The 16,126-nt window shown below is 45.9% G+C and overlaps 1 protein-coding gene and 1 long non-coding RNA gene across 2 annotated transcripts in view; one reads left to right on the top strand and one right to left on the bottom strand.

Moving 5' to 3' along the window:
• The first annotated feature begins 1,208 nt into the window (after positions 1-1,208).
• Positions 1,209-2,342, top strand: LOC310832751. The gene is made up of 2 exons (XR_014558406.1): positions 1,209-1,873; positions 1,928-2,342. It is a non-coding gene; the product is annotated as an uncharacterized lncRNA (long non-coding RNA).
• A 2,463-nt stretch (positions 2,343-4,805) lies between these two features.
• Positions 4,806-16,126, bottom strand: part of CASTOR2 (cytosolic arginine sensor for mTORC1 subunit 2) — a 51,303-nt gene continuing 39,982 nt past the window's right edge. Inside the window, exons 3-9 of the mRNA XM_083714786.1 lie at positions 14,392-14,585; positions 12,121-12,253; positions 11,608-11,731; positions 11,047-11,157; positions 9,949-10,031; positions 8,286-8,380; positions 4,806-5,415 (exon numbers count right to left, since the gene is read on the bottom strand). Of these exons, the coding sequence (XP_083570912.1) occupies positions 5,350-5,415; positions 8,286-8,380; positions 9,949-10,031; positions 11,047-11,157; positions 11,608-11,731; positions 12,121-12,253; positions 14,392-14,585 (806 nt within the window). The 3' untranslated portion in view covers positions 4,806-5,349. The remainder of the gene's footprint in view (positions 5,416-8,285; positions 8,381-9,948; positions 10,032-11,046; positions 11,158-11,607; positions 11,732-12,120; positions 12,254-14,391; positions 14,586-16,126) is intronic.

The raw sequence follows: 16,126 nt of genomic DNA on the forward strand, positions 1-16,126 counted from the left end.
TTTTTCCTGATGACTGGTCTTGGCGGCTTTTTGGGACTGATGCCTGAATTCCTTGTGAGCGAACTTAATGAAGTCACGTAGCAGCAGGCTTCAAAGGAACGAGGATTGCTTTCAGAGGGACGCTGCACAAATTTTGGGAGCTGTTCACTCAGGACAATCGTTAGCTGCTTGGCCGTCTTCGTAATGTTGTACTTCCGAAGTGGTTGCTAAGGACTTGGGAGTGCTGCGAGGAATCCTGCATTGCTGTGCAGTCAGAGCAAAAAGGGTTTGTTTACAGCGGGAGTGTAGAACATGCTGCTGCTTTTGAAAGATGCTCTTATGAGATGATTGAATATCTTTGCCTTATTCCTTTCTTTCTAGCACCCAGCTCTTTATTGTCCCAGAGCAGGGCTAGGGAAGCTGTGGCTCTCCAGCTGTGGTTGAACTCCAACTCCCATCAGCCCCCAGCCAGCATGGTCGGTGGCAAGGGATGTTGGGAGTTTGACTCCAGGAGCACTGTAGGATCCCTGCCTCGTTCAAAAGCAACCGCTAAAGCTTTTACTGAAAAGTTTCATCGTATCCCTGGCTGCTTCCCTTCACAGATCTTACCTCTCACTATGTACTGCATATAGAGAACGTATTATATTGTGCCATTGAACTTGGGCTTGTCGATTCTCCTACCAACTGCGGGTCAGCAGTGTCAGAACCTGTGTAAACCATGGTTAGCCATAACTATGGTTTAGTGAAACCAGCCTACATCAAACCATTATTTTTGAAGGTGCCTTGTTTTAGCAGAACCAGAGTTAGGGATTCAGATACGCTGCTGAAACTGCAGTTAATTGAAAAGGGAAGCGCAAGGTTCTGATGATCTTGCAGCCGGGGCAGGAGGAGAGGAAACGTGTGAATGACATACCTGTCAGGGTTGCCCATGCCTTCAGTGCTGATCTACATGAGGGTTCAAGCCTCCTTCCCTTCTACTCTGCCCCTCTCCTAACCCTTGCGCTCCCAGAGTTTTTGATGGAGAGGAATGAGCCAAGCGTACGCCATCTCACCATCTCCTTAGTTTGAGAGAAAAAGCTCCTTGGCCTAAGAGAAAGAGTGGTTTGCATTTATTGTAGTAGTAGTGGTTGTTGTAAAGTGTACCTGGCTACTTCCTTCCTCCTCCCCTGCCTCACACGTTCAGCCCTCAAAGACGCCCCCTCGGGTCTGAGTATACTGCTACCTCGGGTTACAGACGCTGCTAACCCAGAAATAATACCTTGAGTTAAGAACTTTACTTCAGGATGAGAACAGAAATCGTGCTCCGGTGGCGCGGCAGCAGCAGGAGGCCTCATTAGCTAAATTGGTACCTCAGTTTAAGAACAGTTTCAGGTTAAGAACGGACCTCCAAAACAAAGTAAGTTCTTAACCCGAGGCACCACTGTATATCTATATCGGCGAGAAAGAAGCGATCCAAACTATTGTTCAGGCATTTTAGGGATAAGACATGGGCAATGAAAACCCAATGTTGCCTTCTGATAAATGGCCACATGACGGCACTGCACAGAGCGCCTGGCAGCATTTATCAAATCTGGCAGCTGTTGCTTCTGTCTCGGGAGCTCTTGAGCTGAGCTGCGGTGCTGCCGGTTCAGTCATTAGCTGGAGATAGAATTCTAAAATGTGCTTCCCTGTATTGGGCATTGGTTAATAAGACACAACCATATTACCTCTGTGGCCAAGATCCTTCTAGCGCGAGGGCTCCATTTTCATCTGCGGGACATGCTTGCAGGGTTGTGTTTTTTTGGGGGGGAGGGAGAGGCACATGGCAGTGGCTGGGAAGGACCAGATGCAAAAAGTGGGCAGAACAATTGGTGTGGATCTTAGCTTTTTATCCAGTAGGCCAGATTCTAACCATGTAAAAGTCAGCGGTTTGTGCACAAGGTTCTCTCCTCCCCCATCCAAGGAAGAGACATAAGCAGACTTCCAAGGACGCATCCCAACAAGGCAAAAGCCCTGCAGAAGGAGGGCACAGAAGTGGGTGAGTGGGAGGTGGGGTAGAGCCATAAAGTCCAGATAGAGGCTTCTCAGCCCTGATCTTCCCCATGTGTGTTTTAGAATGCTTACAGTGGAGCTCTGCTCACACAAAGAGGCTAAGCAACTTTAATTAGAAGCTTCCTCCTTTTGGCTTCTGTTCTTTTTATTGCTTCATGTTCGGTGTGACTTCCAGCATTATTTGTGACTTAACTGACTTCTATTCATGGTCGATATTTTGATTTCCACTTGATATACGTTTTCTGGACTGGATGCTGCTGTTTATATAGTATGAAAAATACCTTCGAAAACGAGAAGGCATTTGTAAATAAAGCCTCTCCCTCCACACGGAACAGGAACTGACTAATGAAGGGAGTAATTCATCATTAAACGCCCCGTCATTCTGGAGGCAAAAGCTGCAAAGAGGAATTTGCCAATTAATGTCACATTTGCCTTGAAGAAGCCCCAGGAAGAAGTGGGTGGTACCATTTTGGCTACATCAGCAATGGCAATCACCGCCTGGACATCAGGACCGGAAGGAAGGAGGATTACTAGGCACCTGGAGAAAAGTAGCAAGCTGGCATTAAGAGAAAGAAAGAGTGAAACTTGCTTAGATTGGAAAACTTTTCAGCAGAGATGTACCAGGAGACTGCAGAGGGCTTTCTTGGAGGCGTACAATTGCAGCGGCACAGCAAAGTTCTTTTAAGTACAGTGGTACCTCAGGTTACATACGCTTCAGGTTACAGACTCCGCTAACCCAGAAATAGTGCTTCAGGTTAAGAACTTTGCTTCAGGATGAGAACAGAAATCGTGCTCTGGCGGCATGGCGGCAGCAGGAGGCCCCATTAGCTAAAGTGGTGCTTCAGGTTAAGAACAGTTTCAGGTTAAGAACAGATCTCCGGAATAAATTAAGTACTTAACCCGAGGTACCACTGTACAAATGTTCCGAAATCAACATTTCAGTTGCCAAAAAAATCAGCAGTGCATCCCAACAGAGCTCACTCGCAATTCTGAATGGAGGAACTAAGCAAACAAAATCAGTCCCATTTTGTGTCTGACCAGGATCCAAGTCATTTTCTAGAACAGAGGGCACAAGCACCACATCCCACTCACGTCAATGGGCTATGCTCAAGAGAACGCATTCAAATTGCGCCCATTGGCTTCTACAGGGAAATGACTGTAATTCCCAAACAGGGAAGAGCAATAGCTCAGGAGGAGAGCAGTTGCATTGCATGCGCAAGGTCCCAGGTTCAATCCCTGCCATCTCCAGGAAGGGCTGAGAGTACCTCTGTCTGAAACCCTGGAGAGCGGTTGCCAGCCAGTGTAGACAATACTGAGCTAGAGAAATCAGTGGCCTGACAATAGAAAGCATAGAGTTGCTCTCTATGCCCCATCCTCACATCTCTGCTCCAATCTGCTGAAAATGAGATAATGCACAGCAGTCTGGGTCTTCCACAAACCTTTGAATTGGATTGATAAAAAAGGTAAGAAAAAAAGTATCTCAGTTTGCCTCGGGCAAGTTTCTGATACCTTAGGGCAGGGGTGGTGCTGTGGACCACAGCTCCCGTCATCCCTGACAATTGGCTATCCCAAGCAGGGCTGATGGGAGTTGGAGTCCATAACAACCGGTGGGTACCAGCAGTTGGCATCCATTGGCTGTTGCTCATGAACGTATAACATGGAACATTTTCCACGGGGGGGGGGGGGGGGAAGCACCAAGCCCTGGAAAAAATTCCACCTCAACGTCATTGAAAACACATATCCAGCTATGTTTTGAGCAGCTACATTGCTTGTGGTTTTATTTCCCAGTCTTGCCTGCCAAGAAAGACTGGGAATATGTAACCCGATCAATCCACTGGGACTGGTTGGAAGGCAAGGAGCCCACCAGTAGGTGGTGCCAGAGCCAATGACAAACAGAGTGAACTCAGTCTAGTTTTGTCTTTCCTGCTGAATTCTATAAGGAGCAAAGTGAGAGGGAGGAGGAGGAGGAAGCTGATGGGGGCAATGCCATCCCCTGGACCAGGTCTTCATCCAGGAAGGAAGGCAGGTGGGGGCTGGCTGAGGGCAGTCAGAGTTTGGGGTGGCAGTGCCCCATTTGCCCATATGGACACAGCCTCCATTGAGAGGACGCTGTGTCAGCTGAGTCCAGCATTGCCTGGCATCAACTTTCCAGGATCTTAGGCCTTTTCCGTTGCCTTTTTATTGGGAGATATCGTGGCTTGGCCACTGGGAACTTGTGGCTCTTCCACTGAAGTCCTTTTCCTGGCGAAAAAATTCCCTGCCAAACAGCACAGCGGTGGCCACTCGTTTTAGGTGGCTTCCGCAGAGCACGTGTCTCTCCTGAGAGGTGTTCTCCATGCTAGCCAAACAGAGCAAACCAGAGCTAGTATTGCAACCAAGCAGAGAAGGCCTGTTGTCTTAATGCTCACTGCTGGTTTCTAGAAGTATCTGGTTGGCCACTATGGGGAAGCAGGGCTGTAGCTGTAGTGGTTTGAACAACTGGGTTCAATCCCCAATGGCATCTGTGGGTAGGGCTGGGAATGGCTCTGTGCCTGAAATCACCACTGGTCCTGATAGCTGGGGATGATGGGAGTTGTAGTCCAACAGCAACCAGAGGTTGAGAGAGGCTGGTGCTGATGACACAGAGCTAAAATGGAGCCATCATCTGCTTTCTGTTTCTAAACAAAATGCTGGAATAGGACAGGACGGCTCCCTTTTTGTCCTCATAGCATGGTGACGTTTGCTTGTAACAATTGATCCTCTTGGCCTGACACACTTAATGACCGGCCTGTTGTTCACAGAAAAGGTGACAAGAGTCCAAAATTGTATTTTATTTCCCCTTCTCACTGTTCTTCCGCAAATGCGTGCTACACTTTTGCTCTTCCCATCCTCACAAATGTGCTCCATCCCAGTTCCTCCCTCAATTGAAGTATACAGTCTCTTTTATTTCAAACTTCGGATAACGGTGTATTTCTGTCACACCGGCAAATGAAAAAGAAAAAGGGGAGAGGGTGGGTTGAAAGAGAAAACAGCAAAATTGGTACATTTTGAACTTCAGAAACCCTCCACAGTTTTTAAATCCCAAACATTTTTCCTTCTTGCTCCTCACCATGCTCTGCCCCTTTGAAGATTTTATTTTCAAAATTGCTATTTTTAAAAAAGCTATCAGGAGTTATTAATGCCTCTCAAGCAGTCTTTTGTTTCTTATTTTCTTCACACGTGGCAACAGCTTCTTTTCCCAGGCTTTCTTTGGAGTAAAAAACAAACCAATCACTTTTTTTCTCTCTCTCCTTGCTCCAAGAAAATACTGAGAAGAACTTTTGACAGAAAATGCACCCTTAGTCCCACTCCAAACGATTCCTAGTGCTTTTCAGCTTGACTCACTTGAAGTGCATTGATAACACCGTTGATATTTTCTTCTGGTACCTGTAGTGGGGGGGAAAAAAACCAACCACCCCTGAAAACCAGGACGCTACATTTTGATAGAAATTCAGACTTCTAGATATGATATATTATAGGCCAACTGTCATAAATGCAACATTGCAGGGTGCCCAGAATAGATGGACAGAATGTTAAGATGATCTCTAGCATTAGCCTTACTGAGTCAGGTTCACTTATTTGTTTCTAGTCCTTGGAACATGACAAAACAAAGTTTAACAATGCAGTGGTACTTTGGTTCTCAAACGCCTTGGTACTCAAACAACTTGGAACCCAAACACTGCAAACCTGGAAGCAAGTGTTCTGGTTTGTGAACTCTTTTTGGAAACAGAACGTGCTCCGTTTTGAGGGTTACGCTGAGGTCTGCCTGTTTTTGCTATTTATTTTGTGGTTTTGTTTTTGCGGCTCTTGTTTTTGTTTTTGTGACTGTGTGGAACCCAGTTCAGCTACTGATTGATTGATTGATTGATTGTGTGACTACAGTACATTGTTTGTTGCTTTCATTTTATGGATCAATGGTCTCATTAGATAGTAAAATTCATGTTAAATTGCTGTTGTTTTTAAAAGTCTGGAACGGATTAATCCATTTTGCATTACTTTCTATGGGAAAGCGTGCCTTGGTTTTGGAACGCTTTGGTTTTGGAACGGACTTCCGGAACGGGTTAAGTTTGAGAACCAAGGTACCACTGTATTAAAGTAAAGCTGAACACGAATAACAACATGAACAAACACAGAACACTCAAGTTTGCTTGGGAAAGCACACCTTGCCCCCTTGGAAAAAAAAGATGCCCATTTCAAAATGACTAAAAAGAAAGAAAATGCAAGTTACACACATCTGAATTAAAATAAACCTAACATTCTGATTCTCCCTGGGGAAACACAGCCATCTCTCTTAAGAACTTTCTTCTTTTGTCAATCACTGCCAAAAGAGAATGTGCAGTTCTCGTACGTATCCCCACCCACCCTAAAACCGTGTCCCAGATATTGCTCTCTCAAATCACAATCAAGAGTAGACCCATCCAAATCAGTCCAGCCACTTCAATGGCTTCTTTGCTTTATCACCCATAATTTTTAATCGATAATGGGTACAATCCTATAGGTCCCTGGGAGGACATCTTAAGGGCCTTAGGACATGGCAGAGAAACCTTTTTAAAGACTTTCCCTTGGCTACTGCCAGAAAGCCCCACCAAGGCGGCTGCCCAACTGGTGGTGTTCTGCGAGTGGCAAGGTGTTGGGCGTGCTGCAGAATTGTAGGGATGAACCACTTTCAACTATGGGGGTGTTAAATAACCGAATGCTCCCCCATATAAAAACAAACAACCCCCTCCCCCCAAACAACAATAACAGCACTCTAATAAGGCCCTGCATGCAGAAATACAGAGTGCCAAGGACAAAAGGAAGTTGACTTTTGTCCATCCATCTTAGTATTGCCTACCCAGACTGGCAGCATCTATGTAGGGTTTCAGAGAACCTCCCCAGTCCTCTCTATAAATCCCAGGAACTCAGCTTGGGACTATACATTCAAAGCAAGCACTTTGCCACTGAGATCTATGGCTGGATGTTACTCTGTTTTTCTCCCTGAGCAGCTAGTTTTCTAGGTGCAAGAAATACTTTTTGGACCCTGACGTCAGGCACACCCGCTCCCCGCCACCACCGAAGTGGCGCAGCCCAGACACAGGCTTATCACCTGAGTGCGAAATAAGCCCCTGTGTGTTAGCTTTAGGAAGGCTCTTATGGGCTTATCTTATCAGCGTGGTTAATGTTTAAGGAAATAAACCAAGTGGATCTAACCATTTGACCTTCGCTATCTGAGATGGTGTTGACTTTTTTTCTTTTTTTAAAACAGTACACATTGGAGTTTCCAGGCTAGAAAAGAGGCCAGTGCCAAAAAAATATAAACAAAACCTGACCAGAGGAGGAGAAAAGCTGGGATTTGCTGCCTGAGCTTTTAATGGGTTAGAAGGTCAGGGCTCTCTCCGAAAGAGGCTTAATGTAGGAAAGGTAATGGGCAGCATCATAGGGATTGTTATTTGGGGGGGCAGTGAGGGGAGATACTCTCAAACACAGCATGTGACTTGGCACACACATTAAAACATTAAAACAAAAGACCCTAACAGCGTCACTAGTCTGCTGCCAAAGCCGGCCTAAGATATTTTATTGCTGGTGGGTGGGTAGATGTCCAAAATGGACCTTCTGTTTCTCCACGGGGGAAAAGCCTCAGCTCAGCGGCAGAAGGTTTGCTTTGCATGAGGAAATAAGGAGCCAAGTTCAATCCCTGTATAAAGGCAGATTTTTGTTTATCACACCTGGTGTCTGCAAGTGAAGCTGGGAGATTCCCTACCTGAAACCCTGGAGAGCCACTGCCAGCCAGGGTATTATTTTATTAGTAGTAGTATTAGTATTATTAAATTTACATACCACCCTTTATCGAAAGACCCCAGGGTGGTGTAGATCATTAAGAACAAATTCAAGGAATGTGATAATGAAAACATAATCTGAAGCATAATAAAAAACAGCAAATAAAATAATAATAATAATAATATTAATAATAGCCCCCACATAAAGGCCATAGATTATTTAATGGCCAAAGGCCTGGGTAACTCTTTAGGTGACAAGTGTAACTTTCCTCTTTTCCCAAGGCTTTTGGCTAATTAAACAATCTATGGCCTTTTAAACTGCAGGGAGTGTTATTTGTTGCTATGTGATTCTTGGATGAAGGGCAGTATAGAAATTTCAATAATAATAATAATAATAATAATAATAACACAGGGCCCTGGTAAAGCTTGCCTGAGCAGCCTCTGCTAATTCCTCTCGAAGGACCAATGGTCTTGGTTTAAAAGTAGCACCCTGGGACTTACCAGTGCATGATCAAACTTAAACGTACTGATGTAATAGGCTGGGATGTCAGCTGCCGCCAACGGTTCAGAAATCTGTGCCACAATTCCACATTCATCTAAGGGAGAGAGGAGGAGAAAACAACAGCTCATTACAAACACCCGTGTTAGCCGAGGAAAGATGCGTCGGGGCCACAGACATTCCTGCTTTGGGAACCAGGATTAGATTACTATAATCTTCTTTCCGCAGGGCTACCCAGGGTGACTAGTCTGGAAAGTTTCAACTTGTTCCGAACGCAGAGGAACAGAGGTGCCAGCTTCTCTACAGAGGATTGAGGGGGCTCGGAGTGAAGTTGCGCAATGTCCTGACGTCACACATGTGATGTTGTGAGGAGCCAGACACCCTCTGATCATTGAGGGTGTCTGGCGACCTCAAAAAATACATGGGGAGGGGTGTCTGCAAAACTGCCTTGGTCCAGCTGTCCTTTCTCAACAACAAATGGCCACTTTTTTTGTTTGTTGAATATATCCTATATGGCAATTTATGGACCTAATAGGTATCTAAAGCCATTTGCACCTAACAAAATATGTATTTTTCAAAGTAATGGTTGAACTGAAATACAATTAAGTATATTAATAGTGAAATAATTATTAAGCTCTAATTTAAAATGATTGGAGGCCCATTACTTACATTGCAGGAACCTACGCAACACATAACAAAACACTGTTGCTGTATGTAGGTTTTTGGTTTTTTTTAATCATATGCAGTGGTACCTCGGGTTAAGAACTTAATTCGTTCTGGAGGTCCATTCTTAACCTGAAACTGTTCTTAACCTGAGGTACCACTTTAGCTAATGGGGCCTCCCACTGCCGTGCAATTTTTGTTCTCATCTTGAAGCAAAGTTCTTAACCCGAGGTACTATTTCTGGGTTAGCGGAGTCTGTAACCTGAAGCGTCTATAACCTGAGGTACCACTGCATTTTGAAAATGTACATCCAGGTTTTTTCCCCTTTAATTTTTTTGGGGGGCCCCAAGAGAGTGGGACCCTAAGCTATAGCTTGTTCAGCTTATATGTAAATCCGGCACTGCCTTGGCCCCTAGGAGTTGGCACCTATGCTGAAGAGGGTGCCCTGTTGGCTCCTGCACTCACAGGTCCTTCAACTGGCGGTGAAGGGAGCGTCAGGAATGAGTTTATCTGAGAAACAGAGGCTTTGAAAAGATCCTCTGTTTACTGCAGGGATTTGTTTGCTCTCTACTCTTGGCATTTCCTATTGCACAGAGCCATCTGCGAAACTGTGAAGTGCATAATCTTTATGGCAAGGATCATGAGAGCGCAGGCCAGGGGGTATACAGCCTGCTGACTTGCTGAGGTGGGAAGGAGGAGGAAACGGAATGGAGTACCATGGCTGGGCTAGAAACAATGGAGTATCGTGGGAAAGGGCATTGTGTTGCCGGTCCCCTGGTAATGATCCGCGCCACTTGGATAAATGGGACTTCCCCTGTGAGGGAGAGGTGCCCCATATCTCAATGAGGAGAAGAGAAGAATTGCAGCCCTACTCCTGCCTCACCCTGTATACCCCATGTTCCCTGATGGATATATGGACAGGGAAACGACAGGCAAATCCATTAGCTTCTCAGTAAACCCCACCTCAGCAAGTCAGCAGCCAGCCTCTAAGGCACAACCTACCGAATCCAAGAGGCTGCCCTCCAATCCGGACCATCTTCCAGAGTTCTCCCGATGCACTTGTAAACAACAAATTATTAGGAAACCTTTGAGAGAGAGAGAGAGAGAGAGAGAGAGAGAGAGAGAGAGAGAACAGGAAAATAAGATTTCAATCTGTCCTGCTGTATTAAAAAGAACTTGAGAAATCCACCACCCATGTATGCACCCAGGGAGGCCTATGCAAGATTTTTAGATTTAGGGTTGTCGCCAGCTAAAGTTTACTATGTGCACCACCTTGAACCCCTTGAAGAAAAAGGTGGCCTATGAATGCAATCAATCCATCTACCAACCAAAACAACCAATGAACTCTTTTGCCACCCCTGCCTCCCTTAAGAGGAAGGGCGGGATATAAATTTAATAAACAAACAAACATAAATAATGCAATGACACTCAAAGTGGCTTGCAATAAAATTCTAAAGCCACTTATAAAGGTAAAGGTAAAGGGACCCCTGACCATTAGGTCCAGTCGTGACCGACTCTGGGATGGCGGCGCTCATCTTGCTTTACAGGCCGAGGGAGCCGGCATACAGCTTCCTCGGTCATGTGGCCAGCATGACTAAGCCGCTTCTGGTGAACCAGAGCAGCACACGGAAACACCGTTTTCCTTCCCGCCAGAGCGGTACCTATTTATCTACTTGCACTTTGATGTGCTTTTGAACTGCTAGGTTGGCAGGAGAAGGGACCGAGCAATGGGAGCTCACCCCGTCGCGGGGATTCAAACCGCCGACCTCCTGATCGGCAAGTCCTAGGCTCTGTGGTTTAACCCACAGCGCCACCCACGTCCCTAAAAAGCCACTTATATTCCAGGTAAAAGATCCCAACCCGCTGCTCTTTCTTCTGTTCCCCAGAAGAATTCGAACCCAGATCCCACAAAAGACCACCCCAAAGTGCTGTTTTCCCTGGAATGTTCCTGAAGACATCTCCTCTCTCTTAAGTTACTTCAGGAGCCAGCTGGATTTTTGGCATTCATGTGGGCACTGTGTGTTTGCATGGGGGCACATGCGAGGTCTCCTAATAAACGCTCGAGGCCCAGTGAATAGGATTTAGGGAGCCGGTTCTCACCTTTTCTGCGTCTGTACATCCATCACCAAAGAAATGTAACCCTCAATGAGGGAGAATGAGAAAAAGCGAATGTGTCCAGAATCTTCATTGCCCACCATAAAATCTTTTACTCTGCGGAGGAAGGGAGAACCAAATTTGGGGACAATTTATATGCTGCTCGATTGTGCCCAAAGCAGTTTACAAAAAGAAGAAAGCATCAAATTTAATACAGTTAAAAACAACTATAAACAAAACTGAAATCAACGACAAGCTAGAAGCCAGATTAAAATGCATGCCATCATTCTACATACCTTGCCTAAACAAAAATATTTTTTTTTGCTGGTGGCAGGAAGAATACAGGCAGGGAGTTCCAAAGTGCAACCTAAAAGATCAATACCTGTGGAACAGGTATCATGTGGCACCCCTTCTTTCAAGAAACTTGTGGCAGCGATCCTGGCAATCCCAGGGTGTTATGAAGGGAAGCTGTCTCAAGCGGGTTAAGTCCGAAGCCATTTCTTGTGAGGTTTAAGGAAGCTTCTTTCTCCCTTGTGCCCTCACCCCAATTCCCTGGTTTGAACTTACCCATTGGAGTAAAACATGACATCCATAAGGAGTGTAGCAACCGAGGGGAGGGTATCTGGGTCCAGGCTGGTGACACAGAACATGTTACTTGGGCTGGAAAGTGGGTGGATGACAGGCCTCTGAACTGAAAGAGAGGAAGAGACACACAGATGTAAAGGAATGATAAGTTATTTCTGCTGCGGCAGCTTGTGCTCATTGGGACTGGTAGGGTTGGAGGTAGGGGGCCTAGCGCATCAGTAGAAACTCATCATGCAATAGATGGTGCAGTTCTTCACACAACAGAGTTACCAGCAACCTGCTGAGGAATTCTCTTCCGCAACCACGTTCTGCTGCAGCAAAACATTGGGAACAAGGGTACTGCTTCATCGTAGCACGATGTTGGATGGCGCCTCCCCAAAGGAAATTGGCACGCACCATTAAACGGGGTCTTGGTTTGCAATGGGCTGTGTCCAGAAAGAGAGCACTGATCCCTGTAAAACTGGGAGCAGGTGGCAAACTGAAGGGGAACCATACCCAGTTTCGGTTTCATAAATCCGTTTGTTATCCCGAGGCTGTCGGCTGCCACCGCCTCCCCGTTCACGACCCTGAGGATGGTGAATTCAGAAGCCAGCGTGTGCGTCACGAAGGGCAGGTCCCGCTCACGTATCTGAGCATGGGAAGAAGAAGAAGAAGAAGAAGAAGAAGAAGAAGAAGAAGAAGAAGAAGAAGAAGAAGAAGAAGAAATCGGCTCATGAGAAAAACAAAGACACTGTTGCTATTATTTTAATTCATTGCCTGCCCTTCACTCTAAACTCCCAGGGTGAGGTTACTGTGGGGCAATCAGCCTCATAAAACCAACATGCTTAACTCTAGTTTATGCATGAAGCCCCTCACCAGGAGTGCCAGCTTGGCCTGGGGGTGCCTGGGGCTGGGGGTGCCATGCAGCACGCATGACCCTGGCACCGAACTCTGTGGGTGCCCAGCCCCTTCATGGGGAATTTTGTGGGTGCTTAGGGCCCCAGGGAGTCAGAACTTATGCCCCATATCAAACAGGAACACGGACAGAGATTGGTTGGATGGGAGGAAGGGCATGTGTGTTTATGCAGGGCTGACCCAATACATTTTGATGCCTGAGGTGAACCACAGAATGGTGCTCCCTCCCTCTCAGGGAGATAAGGAACAAGGGGAATAAAGATCTGCACTGGAATCTGCTGCTCTGCGGATCTTGCTGCCTGAAGCAGTTGCCTCCCCTTGCCTTATGGGTGTGCCAGCCATGTATGTATGCATATGTCTTTGTGTCCCCTGTTTAGGAAGAGTGGTGCACGCTCTAGTTATCTCCTGCTTGGACTACTGCAATGTGCTCTACGTGGGGCTACCTTTGAAGGTGACCTGGAAACTGCAATTAATGCAGAATGCTGCGGCTAGACTGGTGACTGGGAGTGGCCGCTGGGACCACATAACACCGATCCTGAGAGATCTGCAAGGGCTCCCAGTACGTTTCTGAGCACAATTCAAAGTGTTGGTGCTGATCTTTAAAGCCCTAAATGGCCTCGGCCCAGTATACCTGAAGGAGCGTCTCCACCCCCATCGTTCAGCCTGGACACTGAGGTCCAGCTCCGAGGGCCTTCTGGCAGTTCCCTCATTGCAAGAAGTGAGGTTACAGGGAACCAAACAGAGGTAGTGGTGCCCGTCCTGTGGAACGCCCTCCTTTCAGATGTCAAGGAAATAAGCAGCTATCTTATTTTTAGCAGACATCTGAAGGCAGCCCTGTTTAGGGAAGTTTTTAATATTTAATGCTGTATTGTTTTTAACACTCGATTGGGAGCCGCCCAGAGTGGCTGGGGAAACTGAGCCAGATGGGCGGGGTATAAATATATTATTATTATTATTAGACACTGGAGCTCCAATCTTCCTGGCTCCTAGACAGGCCCTTCCATGAGCTTCCCCACTCATGCACAGTTAGCAGGATACTTCCCTGGTTCACTGTCTACTCTGCTCCTGGGAACCCCCACCCCCCACTACACTTTTCTTAACATCCAGCCTGATAAAGAGAGCACATAAGTTTCCTCAGAGCATTGTGCATTTGTGTTTGTCCTAAAAAAGAAAAGAAAAGAAGGTATTGCCTGGTTGTGGAATACTTCTTAAGGACCAAAAGAGCTTCCTTTCCTTTCCCCCATTTTTGTTATGCAAAACAACTGGTTATCAGTGGTTCAAAAGCAGCTGAAGTGTAAAGCTGCAACATTTCTGATGCCTCAGCAATCACACACATGATTTTACAGGCATGTGCACTACGGCCAAGAGGGGTCCAGCCGCCTACTAAGGACAGACAGAAGTTCAAAAAACTCTGGGGCGCTGAGTGCTGCAGGAAGGACAAGGGAGAGAGCTTGCATTAAACATTTTAACAAGGTATCCCCAAAGGCAAAACACAGGGACCATGGGATGAGGGCTATCACTGATTAGGGGCAGAGGGAGTGCCCCATTTTCTGAGTAAAGTGCAAGCTAGAGTAATTGGGTGTGCAGGCCTGATGTTGTGCCACAGTCAAATCCAGAGGCTTCCCATTGCCACCCAATACATTCTAGAAACCGCTGCAGTCAGTGCCACTTCTGACACCATGTTGCATGTCGGTTACCCGTTATCAACATTTAAAAAATTCAGAAGTCACGCAGAAGGTAAATAGGAAATAATTGAGGATCATTCCCTTAAAGTAATAGTCTCGGGAGAGGCCATCCATCTGATTCCTATCAGGTCTTCTGTAGATGGAGCATGACTTCTGTCATTTATCTGCTCACATTGTGTTTCCTTACCAGGATGAAGTCTGTCTGATAAGTAGAGAGCATGAATACTGAGATGTTCTGATCAGCCAATGGAGCTATCACTGATTTGGCAATCTTGGTCACGCCGATGGGCTGGGAGCTGGAGAAACTGCCTCCTCCGGAAACCACATTGAGCGCCAACCACGTCGCATCTGCCACACTCAGGTGTTCTGAGGAAGGGAGCTCTGAGTGTTGGGAGGGAAAAAAACCCACAACAATTACCTTCATTGGTTCATCGGTGAATATTAATTCAGCTGAGAGCTAAGAAGGGAGTTCTGAAGTGTGATTGATCTTACATTTGTTCTGGAACGTTCCATACCTGTCAAAGAACATGGTGCCTATTTGCCCCTTGCACAGCAAGCACTTCTTGATAATGTTCTGAGAGTCTGTTTATTCTGGCAAATTCAGACAAATATGAATGACATGAAGGCAGTTTACCGTGAAACTATTTTGAGGGCAGTAGCTGTGTTCCTCTGGCATTTATTTATTTTATTATATACATTATACTTCTATACTGTCCATCATCTGATGATCTCAGAGTGGTTTACAATATAAAAAGACAAAAATGTATAACACAGTGTTATAAGAAAAATACTGCTCCCTTTCCCACAGGAGAGTCAAAATGGCTTCAGGGTTGTTCTCCTGTACTATTTCAGACACGTGGTTTATATACTTATGTATGTGTTTGCCTTGTACATTTATGAACATTTATTTTATAAATATAAGACCTTAGAATTACTATAACAACAATAAGAAATGAAACAATACCCACAGTTTAAAAAGCCATAGGTTGTTTAGTTAGCCAATAGCTGGGGAGAAGAGGGATGCTTTTGCCTGGTGCCTAAAGATATAGAATCGTAGAGTTGTTAGGGACCCAAGGGTCATCTAGTCTGACCCCGCTGCAATGCAGGAATCTCAGGTAAAGCATCCATGACAGATGGCCACCCAACCTCTGCTTAAAGACCTTCAAGGAAGGGGAGCCCACAACTTCCCCAGGGTGCCAACCTAACAAAGGCTCCAGGCAAGCCTTCCTGGGGAGAGCATTCCACCAACTGGGAGCCACCACTGAAAAGGCCCATCTTTATCTTGCCCCCTCCAGATCTCTCGTGGAGGAGGCACGCAAAGAAGGGCCTCAGATGATGCAGGTCGGTCCATTTGTTTTTCTTACAGCAATAATAACATACATACCCATGTGCACAGCGCTTTTTTCTGGGGAGGGGAGGGGGTGGTGCGCAGGGGTACGCATACCCCTAAACATTTTGTGACTCTAAGACTATTAAATAAAAATAAACAACCAACCAGCATGCTTTCTTCAGGTCATTCTTCAGCCTGTGAATGAGAATGATCTGATTTTTTTGCTCCTCCCTCGATGCAGAAGACCCCACAGAGGGCTGACTCGAGGGGTTCAACAAGGCACTGTGGGATGCCCCTGTGTTTCTTTGTTACTCCAAGAAAACAGGTTATGTGCTTTTGCATAGTGGTAGAGTCCTTACATTGTTTAAAGAAAGAATCCTGACCTTTTTGGAAATTCAAATACTTTCGCCTCCACTGCCAATATTCTCACTTGCACATTTTTTAGCTGAAACAATTGCAACGCCAAAAATATTTGCTTTCACGTTCCTGCTAATTGATGCCGAAGCCAACACAGCGAACCTTGTTTCTCAGAATTCATCCAATAAATACCCCAGTCTACCTTCTGCCAATCACTGGTGGAAAACACATACGG

The sequence above is a fragment of the Podarcis gaigeae genome, assembly GCF_964106915.1.
Source record: "Podarcis gaigeae genome assembly, chromosome: 15".
Classification (NCBI taxonomy): Eukaryota; Metazoa; Chordata; class Lepidosauria; order Squamata; family Lacertidae; genus Podarcis; species Podarcis gaigeae.